At 49.2% G+C, this 10,465-nt stretch overlaps 1 protein-coding gene across 1 annotated transcript in view; it reads left to right on the plus strand.

Annotated features, from left to right (window-relative positions):
* Positions 1-2,793: 2,793 nt before the first annotated feature.
* The window catches only part of LOC114661316 (proton-coupled amino acid transporter 1-like), an 84,261-nt gene continuing 76,589 nt past the window's right edge, over positions 2,794-10,465 (plus strand). The window contains exon 1 of the mRNA XM_051934301.1: positions 2,794-2,989. Coding sequence (XP_051790261.1) covers positions 2,794-2,989 — 196 coding nt within the window. The remainder of the gene's footprint in view (positions 2,990-10,465) is intronic.

Genomic DNA, 10,465 nt, shown 5'->3' on the forward strand with positions numbered 1-10,465 from the left:
TAAGGCTACTTGTAACGTAAAACATCACAAACGTCCACTGATGGTGTCAGTTTGGGTGCCAGGCGAGGGCCAACCCTGGACGGGGCGCACGTGGCCATTTAAAGACAGTGGCACTCTGTGGGTGGGAGACACACAAGAACCTGAGGAGTAGAGGCCGAGTACACACAGGACAGCGACCAGTGGTGGCATTCATGGCTACATTCTCCACTGGACACTACAGGCCTTTTGAAAAAGTAAATGCACTCCACAGTCGTCTTTTCTTTTGTATTATAATATGCGTCTTGTATCCAAATTTGATCTTCATATAGTTGAACATTATCAATAAGTAAAGGTGACGTCACAGGCCGGCAGGCACACCGACCGATGTAGTGCTTAAAACTTTGGACTTTGTGGGTTGAAATCCCACCACTGACACCACTGTGTGACCCTGAGTAGGTCCCATCACCTGCCCGTGCTCCAACTGGAGATACCGAGGTAAATGTTACTGAGTGTTTATGAGTGTTTATGTCAGATGTCTCAAGTACAACTTGGATTACGATGTCACCCAAATTCAAATTCATAATAAGTTATAGTTATGGGGGAGAAAAAGAGAAATGGACTTTGCAGTAATTTATTTAATGAAAGGTGAACAGATGTGCCATTTCTGTCTGTGGAAATCACAAGTCCACCCTTGGCTCTAACCGCAGGTGGGGCTCCCCTGGTACCGTCAGCTGTCTCTGACATCGTCAATGTATCCTGTGATGTTTGAGGGGCGTCTTGCGTGCACAGCTTGTCACAAATCCCTCTTGCCAACAGCATCTCACGTCTGAGCTTTGTCCTGGCCATTCCTGAGCCCCCTTTTCTTCCTGTTCATTCAATCCTTGGTGGGTTTACTGACACGTTCAGGGACGCAAGACCCACGTTTAGTTGCGTTTTGGTCTTCTGACAGGTTGCATCAAACGGTGTGAGACCATGAAGAATTCCTAGTGAGTTCTATGATGGGGAGTCATGATGCAGTGAAGAAGCCCCAAAGCAGCACACTTCCACCACCTGCCCTTCCAGTTACTATCAGGGTCTTCCACTTAAGTACTGTAGTTGATTGTTGCCCAGTAACTATCTACAGGAAATCATTTCCTCGTCTGTTCCACAAGTCCTGGCTCCTTCCTAGATGTCCTTAAGCACACTTTAGTCCTACCCTGATGTTCTTTCTGGTTTTCTCCTTGCACTCCTCCCATGTGCCTCACTTGTGCAGCTAATGGTAGTCCCCTGCACTTTGACAGCAACAGTGGCAAGAGCTACCTGGACGTCCCAAGATGAAATTCTGGGCTTCTTGGAGACATCTTTCAGTAGCTTGACCTCTGGCTCGGCTTTCTCGGTTACTTTGCCAGGACAAGTTGGTAATTGTGTGAATTCCTCTCTACTTACAGATGATCTTCTGGACAGTAGGGTGGAGAGATCTTTGGAAATCCCTTCTGAGACTTGTAGGCATCTTTAGCCTTCTTTCTGAAGGCCTCCAAGAGGTCCTTTGATTGTAGCATGTCGATAACGCACCCCTCAAACCAAACTTCATGCTTAAATAAGAGCAGAGGTTCAGACACGATCCTCTCTGCTGAGGTTGTTGTCATTGGCACCTGATTCTGATTTGTGGTATTTAAGGTAGCGAGAAATGGAGGCCTTCACACACACACTCACACACACACACATATTGAAATTTTGCAGAGGACTACAAATGACCCAAAACACATTGTGTGGTGACCGCAGTGAGTGTGCGTGTGACAACGACAACAATAGCAAGGACAGTAAAGTGGCCGGACATTGGGAATCCTCATTTGCAACCTTTTGGTTTCAAAAACTGCCATGTGGCATCTGAATGGTAAAAGTACCCCAGAATACTGGAAGAACCCCCCAAAATAAAAGGGAGTCGTATAGATCAGTATTTCCCAGCCACAACTGACCCCCGGATGAAAGTCTGACCACCAACCCCAACGGCTCAGACGATCGCACTTGATTCACAGCGGCAGCGTTGCAAAAGGATGGCGACCAATCCTGGAAGTCCTCGCCGCTAACACTCTGGTGATCACACGGGTACCCCCCAGGTTTGACTATCGCATGTGATTCACTGAGGGGCAGGACAATGGGTCACAAACACACTGGCATGTGAAAAACTGGATCATGACACCACAAAGGGTGGTGTAATAACGCACCCCCAGCTCTCACTGTAAAACAGTCGGGCCGCATTGTCCGCGCCTTCCCAGCCTCCCACGTGTCCCGTTACGCCTTTCTCTTTCAGAGCACAGGATGACATTTTGTTTTCTAAGTGGGTACAGCTTTATTATGTCAAATGTCAGTGGGTGGAACACGTGTGGCGCGAGTGCCGGACTGAACGGGCATGTGTATGACTGAGTTGTCACCTGAGCGGAATTTCTCAAGATGGTGCCCAGACTTCGTTATTCTAGCGGATGCATGCCAGCTGTAGCGTAAGGCGCTTGGATTGGGCAGCTCGTCATTTTCAGTGGAATCGTTTTTTTTTTTGTAATGTAAGAAGGGGCTCTTTAATATTTTAAAATTCATCTGAATCTGTCAAACAGCCTAATTTAAACCAAAGCCACCTAACACAATTTGGGGTTGCATTGGCCAGCGCCCTGCGGTGGGTTGGCACCCTGCCCGGGATTGGTTCCCTGCCTTGTGCCCTGTGTTGGCTGGGATTGGCTCCAGCAGACCCCCGTGACCCTGTGTTTGGATTCAGTGGGTTGGAAAATGGATGGATGGATTGGCCAGCGCCAGCCTTGGGCACAATGCAGGAGCCAACTCTGGATGGGCTGCAAGTCTGCTGGAGGGCCCAGTCACACACAGAGTTTAAAGTCACCAGCTAACCCATCAAGTGTGTCTTTGGCATTTGGAGAAAAGCTCACATGGACACTGGGAGAGCAAGCGAGTGTGCAAATCCTAAAGATACCCAGCTGGGGCCATCAGTCGCTATTGCAGATGGTTGTTAGACATGTTAAGGAAGGTTGGCACATTGGTGTAGCTGCTACTGCAATTGTCTCACACTTCAGGGACCCGAGTTCAAATACCGGCCTGGTCCCGTCCGTGTGCACTTTGTATTTCTTCTTTGTTTTCATCAGCAGGTGTGTAGATGTAGTAGCTGTGGGACCCGTGGTAGACTGGCATCCCCTCCAGGGTGGGCTCCTTCCCTGAACCTAGGCCACTGACGGACCTTGCAGCAACTGACAACCCTTCAGTGCAAAGCAGAAAGTCATTTAAGAAGTGGCAGGGCTGGTGGCTGGAAGTTCATTCCTGTGTTGAACGCAATTTCAGTGCATAACGGGCAAAGTGGGGCACAGACCGGGAAGAAATGAGCTTAAGGGCAGGAGCCATATTGTCCTGATGTGGTCACAATCTTGGGAAAAAAAAGGTTAAAGTCATATTTAGAAAATGTCGGCGCACCAGGCAGGGTCTCCAAAGGGTCGAGGCAGCAGATCCTGGCATTTTGCTCGTCCGTGTTTGTTCAGACATGAATATGAGATTACCCCGTAGGTTTGACTGGGCATGACTGTGGCACGTCTTTTCCTGCCAGGCCCATTGGGGAATGCATGATTAGAAAGACGTCAGCGAGACACGCCTCGGCTTTGTCACGTAGGCAGAGCCTCCGGTCCATTTGAGCTCACAAATGGACGCTAAAGAGGAGATTTCAATGTAAAAACGAAAAACAAAGAAGCAGAAATTGACAGAAAAGCAGCAAGGCCACCAATTTAGGAAGAAGTCGAGGGGTTTATGTGATTTCTACAGCCCTCGTTCATACAGCGTGCCCATTGCTGGCCCAGAGTTCATTGTTTTTCCGTACCCTCAGATGGCCTGGCTGACCTGTCCAGTGGCCGATTTCTAACCAACCTGCCTCTCCTTTCTAAATGAAAATGGTTGGTACGATGTTGTTTTGCCATCCTCGCTGGGTTTGTGGGCGATACGATCAGGGTGTGTTACATGCTGGGTTACGTTTAGCTCAGCTGACAGGGAGAGAAGGTGGACACTGAAAGGGAGCAGGGTAAGCAACTGGGCACAGCATGTAGAAGTTCATCCACCCAAATGTGGAGGTGTGTGGCACCTCTCAAAAGATACAAACTGCCTGGCAGCAAATGCAACGGCAACACGTCTCACACGTCACGACTGGGCACTCGCTGATTTGGACTCTCCCTTTGCCACCTTCTTAATTAAAACCTGATGGCATGGCTGCTTTCAACAGAACAAGCTTCCTTCTGGACATTGAAGTTTTACTTCTTCAGTTCCGTATAGGTGTCTCGCTTGGCAAGAGCCCAACCCTGGACTGGATGCCACTCCATCACAAAGCCACCATTTTTATATATTCATTTGTCCAACCATAAACCAAGCCACTTAATTCAGTTTGAGAATAGGGTGCCATTGTCTGTCCCAGGATCACTGGGCACAAAGCAGAAACCAATGCTGGCACTGAACATTTGGAATGGAGCCAACCCTGGGTGGAATTCCTGTCCATCATAAAGCACAATTATGCTCACACTTCCTTACCTGTCCACGCCTTCATTATTAAAGCTGCTAAATTTATTTTGAGGATTGTCAGCAGGTGGGGTCTGTTCTGGTGGTCCCAGGGAGGTCACTCGGCAAGAGTCGAGCCAGTCCATCACAGAGCACATTTAGTCACACACTCACTGATCCACCTATGTAATTCAGTTTGTAGCCATGGGGACTGATGACTGTCCCAGCAGCAGCAGCAGCGGACACAAAATAGCAACCAGCCCTGAAGGGGATGCCAGTCTATCACAGAGCACGTTTAGTCACAGTGTCACTCATCCATTTATTATCAAGTCCACTTAATTCAATTTGGTGTCATAGTTTCTATCTCAGGATCACCGGTCACAAGGTAGAAGTCAGTCCTGGAGTTGATGCCACTCCATCAGCCTGTCTGTGCCCACCCTTGCTTATCCATTCATCCATCATTTATGTTTCTGCTCAGTGCTGTTGGCAGGTATTTTCTGTTCTGGCAGCCCCCAGGCACTCCGTGACGGGATGCCACTTTTAGTCACACACACTCTCTCGTCCTCTCACTTAATTCAGTTTGGAGTCCTGAGGGTCTGTGTTTGTCTGTGGGCACAAAGTAGGATCCAGTTTTGGAGGTGACACCAGTCTATCTTAGAGCTAATTTTATGAACTCACTTACATATCTGTCCATCGTCAAGGCAGCCTAATTCTGTTCAGGCATGTTGGGAGTTGCGGTTCATCTGTCAGTCTCTGAAGAATCAGCTCACATGATCCCATACGCCTGACAAACTTGAGCATCAAAGTCTGCATTTTTTGACATGTCAATAAACTTTGGGACCATCCCACTCCCTGGCAGCAGGCTGGAAAACACTTCACGCCACCGAGTGATGTACTCACAATTTTTGAGTCCGTTTTGACAAACCACATGGGAAGTTCGCAAGTCGGGCTGAAATCCCGTAGCATACGGCCAGGCATGACTGCCATGGTTTACACTTGGAGGTGCCACCTGATCGCTGTATGGCCCATTTCTGGGGCTGTGGGAATGCAGTGGAGCACCTGGACAGGGTCCACAGCGACTTTGTGATTCACGACCAGGTGTGCAGAGGCGTGTCAACCAAGAAAGCCCTACAACATCCAGAGCCTTGAGGAACTCTGGGCGTATCTCATCCACCCCCGGGGCCCTGCCACCAAGGAGTTTTCTGACCACTTCGGTGACCTCAGTCCCAGAGATGGGGGAGCCCACCTCTGAGTCCCCAGGCTCTGCTTCCTCATTGGAAGGCATGTTAATGGGATTAAGGAGGTCTTTGAAGTACTCTCCCCACCGACCCACAACGTCCCGAGTCGAGGTCAGCAGCGCACTATCACCACCATATACAGTGTTGACACTGCACTGCTTCCCCTTCCTGAGACGCCGGATGGTGGATCAGAATCTCCTCGAAGTCGTCCGAAAGTCGTTCTCCATGGCCTCCCCAAACTCCTCCCACGCCCGAGTTTTTGCCAAGCCAACAGCCCTACAACATCCAGAGCCTTGAGGAACTCCGGGCGTATCTCATCCACCCCCGGGGCCCTGCCACCAAGGAGTTTTCTGACCACCTCGGTGACCTCAGTCCCAGAGATGGGGGAGCCCACTTCTGAGTCCCCAGGCTCTGCTTCCTCATTGGAAGGCATGTTAATGGGATTGAGAAGGTCTTCGAAGTACTCCCCCCACCGACCCACAACGTCCCGTCGAGGTCAGCAGCGCACCATCCCCACCATATACAGTGTAGACACTGCACTGCTTCCCCTTCCTGAGACGCCGGATGGTGGATCAGAATCTCCTCAAAGCCATCCGAAAGTCGTTCTCCATGGCCTCCCCAAACTTCTCCCATGCCCAACTTTTTGCGAAGCCAACTCACCACCAGGTGGTGATCAGTTGACAGCTCCGCCCTTCTCTTCACCCGAGTGTCCAAGACATGTGGACGCAAGTCCGACGTACGGACATACAGACGGACTGACGGACAGACGGACATACAGACAGACTGGCGGACGGATGGATGGACGGACGGACGGACAGACACATGGGCGGATGGACGAGCGGGCGGACGTCCGTCCGTCCGTCTATATGTCCATCCGTCTGTCTGTCTGACTGTCCGTCCATATGTCTGTCTGTCTGGCCATCTGTCCATCTGTCTATCCGTCCGTCTGTCTATCTGTCTGTCCGTCCATCCGTCTATCTGTCCGTCTGTCTGTATGTCCGTCCGTCCGTCCATGTGTCCGTCTTTCCGTCCGTATGTGTGTGATAGACAGACGGACGAACATATAGATGGACGAACAGACAGACAGATGGACGGACATATGGACATACAGACGGACGGACGGACTGACTGTACGTACATACATCCGTCCGTCTGTCTGTCTGTATGTCCGTCCCTTTGTCCGTCCGTTTATCGGTCCGTCTGTCTGTCCGTCCATCCGTGTGTCCGTCTTTCCGTCCGTATGTGTGTATGTACGTACAGTCAGTCCATCCGTCCGTCCGTCTGTATGTCCATATGTCCGTCCATCTGTCTATCTCTCTGTCTGTATGTCCATCCGTCCGTCTATCCGTCCGTCTGTCTGTCCGTCTGCCCAGGGAGGCTGAGGAGTGTGTACGGTGTCTGTCTAGTGGAGGAGACACTGCCAGATACGCCCCAAATTCAAACGGAAAGCAACTCAGTTTTGAAAATCAAATGTTATTCTTCTCCAGAGTTTTCATTGGACAGACAGAGCATTTCGCGGGGTATGTAGTGCCCACCCCGACCCCCCTGTGGTCACACCTCTGACTAGGACCCCTGCAAGAAAGGACTGAAACATCATATGGACGCAAGTATTCAGACATTTTGCTATGACCCTTAAAATCTGGCTGAGGTGCATCCCATTCTTTTGATCATCACAGATGTTTGGAGTCTACCAGTGCTCAGTTCACTTGATTGGATTGATTAAGAGAGGCACACGGATGTCAAGAGAAGGTGCGATAAATGAGCAAAAACTAAGTCATGAGGTCGAAAGGATTACTAACAGAGCACAGAGACCGGATTGTGCCAGGGTGTGGATCTGGGAAAGGCTTCAGCAGCATTGAAGGAGCACAGTGGCTTCCATGATTCTGATATGGAACAAGTTTGACTCTGCCATGACAAACATGAGGTGTTGTGGGACAGGAGCCTTAGTAAGAGAGGTGACGCAGAACCCAATGGTCACTCTGAATGACCTGCAGAGAACCTGTGTGGAGACTGTAGGACCTTTCAGAAGGAAAATTGCCACTGCAGCACTCCACCAATACTGAGCTTTATGCGTACGTACGTACGTACATAGAACGCATGTATGTGTGTGCGTACACACGCACATACGTAGTACGCATGTATGTGTGTGCGTACGCACGTACGTAGTACGCATGCATGTATGTGTGCGTACGCACGTACGTAGTACAAATGTACGTGTGTGCGTACGTATGTGTGTACATATGAACGTACGTATGTATGTGCGTACACACGTACGTAGTACGTATGTTTGTGTGTACGTATGTAGTACGTATGTATGTGTGTGTGTATGTATGTGTGTATGTGTGTGCGTACGTAGTACGTATGTATGTGTGTGTGTACGTACGTAGTACGTATGTATGTGTGTGTGTAAGTACGTACGTACGTACGTATGTATGTGTGTGCGTACGTATGTGTGTACGTATGCACGCACGTATGTATGTGTGTGCGTACGGATGTGTGTACGTACGCATGCACGTAGTACGCATGTATGTGTGTGCGTACGCACGCATGTAGTACGCATGTATGTGTGTGCGTACGCACGCAAATAGTACGCATGTATGTGTGTGCGTACGCAAGCACGTAGTACGCATATATGTTTGTGAGTACGCACGCACATAGTACATGTGTACGTACGTAGTACGCATGTACGTGTGTGCGTACGTATGTGTGTACGTATGTGCGTACGTATGTGTGTACGTATGAACGTACGTATGTATATGCGTACACACGTACGTAGTACGTATTAATGTGTGTACGTATGTAGTACGTATGTATGTGTGCATGTATGTGTGTGCGTACGCACGTACGTAGTACGTATGTATGTGTGTGCGTACGCACGTACGTAGTACGTATGTATGTGTGTGCGTACGCACGTACGTATGTACGTGTGTGCGTACGTAGTACGTGTGTACGTGTGTGCGTACGTAGTACGTATGTACGTGTGTGCGAACGTAGTACGTATGTACGTGTGTGCGTACGTAGTACGTATGTACGTACATAGTACGTATGTACGTGTGTACGTACGTAGTACGTATGTATGTGTGTGCGTACATATGTATGTGTGCATGTATGTGTGGCCGTACACACGTACGTAGTATGCATGTATGTGTTCGTACGCACGTACGTAGTACGCATGTATGTGTGCGTACGCACGTACGTAGTACGCATGCATGTATGTGTGCATACGCACGTACGTAGTACGCATTTACGTGTGTGCGTATGTATGTGTGTACGTATGTGCGTACGTATGTGTGTACGTATGAACGTAAGTATGTATGTGTGCATGTATGTGTGTGCTTACGCACGTACGTAGTACGTATGTATATGTGTGCGTACGCACGTACGTAGTATGTGTGTGTGTGTGCATACGCACATACGTATGTGAGTGTGCATACATACGTCCGTATGTGTGTGTGTACGTACGCACGTACGTGTGTGTGTGTACGTACGTTGTACGTATGTGTGTGTGTATGTATGTGTCTCTGTGTGTGCGTACGCATGTGTATAGGTACGTACGTATGTGTGTGTGTGTGTGTACGTGTCCGTATGTGTGTACGTTTGTGTGTGTGTACGTACGTGTGTGTGGGTACGAGTGTGTGTGTGTACGTACGTGTGTGTGTACGTGTGTGTGCGTACGTACGTAAGTGTGTGTGTACGTACGTACGTATGTGTGTGTGTGTACGTACGTACGTACGTGTGTGTGTGTATGTGTGTGTGTGTACGTGTGTATATGTGTGTGTGTGTACGTGTGTGTGTTTGTACATACGTGAGTGTGTGTGTACATATGTTCGTACGTGTGTATGTGTACTTACGTACGTGTGTGTGTACGTACATACGTACGTGTGTGTGTGTGCGTACGTATGTACGTGTGTGTGTGCGTACGTACGTGTGTGTGTGTAAGTACGTACGTACGTACGTGTGTGTGTACGTACGGACGTGTGTGTGTAGGTACGTACGTACCTAAATGTGTGTGTGTACGTACGTACATATGTGTGTGTGTGTGTACGTACGTACGTGTGTTTGTGTATGTGTGTACGTACGTACGTGTGTGTACGTGCGTACGTGTGTGTGTGTGTACGTGTACGTGTGTGTGTACGTGTACGTGTGTGTGTACGTGTGTGTGTGTACGTACGTAAGTGTGTTTGTGTATGTGTGTACGTACGTACGTGTGTGTGTGTGTGTGTACGTGTACGTGTGTGTGTACGTGTACGTGTGTGTGTACGTGCGTATATGTGTGTGTGTGTAAGTGTGTGTGTGTACGTACGTGTGTGTGTGTGTATGTGTGTACGTACGTGTGTGTGTACGTGTACGTGTGTACGTGTGTGTACGTACGTACGTGTGTGTGTACGTACGTACGTACATGTGTGTGTACGTACGTACGTACGTGTGTGTACGTACGTACGTGTGTGTGTGCACGTACGTACGTACATACGTGTGTGTGTGTATGTGTACGTGTGTGTGTATGTGTGTATATGTGTGTGTGTGTACGTGTGTGTGTGTACGTACGTGTGTGTGTACGTGTGTGTGTGTGTGTACGTACGTACGTGTTTGTGTGTACGTACGTACGTGTGTGTGTGTACGTACGTGTGTGTGTGCGTACGTACGTACGTGTGTGTGTGTGTACGTGTACGTATGTGTGTACGTTTGTGTGTGTGTGTACGTACGTACGTACGTGTGTTTGTGTGTGCATGTGTGTATGT

Source organism: Erpetoichthys calabaricus, chromosome 11, assembly GCF_900747795.2.
Source record: "Erpetoichthys calabaricus chromosome 11, fErpCal1.3, whole genome shotgun sequence".
In the NCBI taxonomy this organism is placed as follows: domain Eukaryota; kingdom Metazoa; phylum Chordata; class Cladistia; order Polypteriformes; family Polypteridae; genus Erpetoichthys; species Erpetoichthys calabaricus.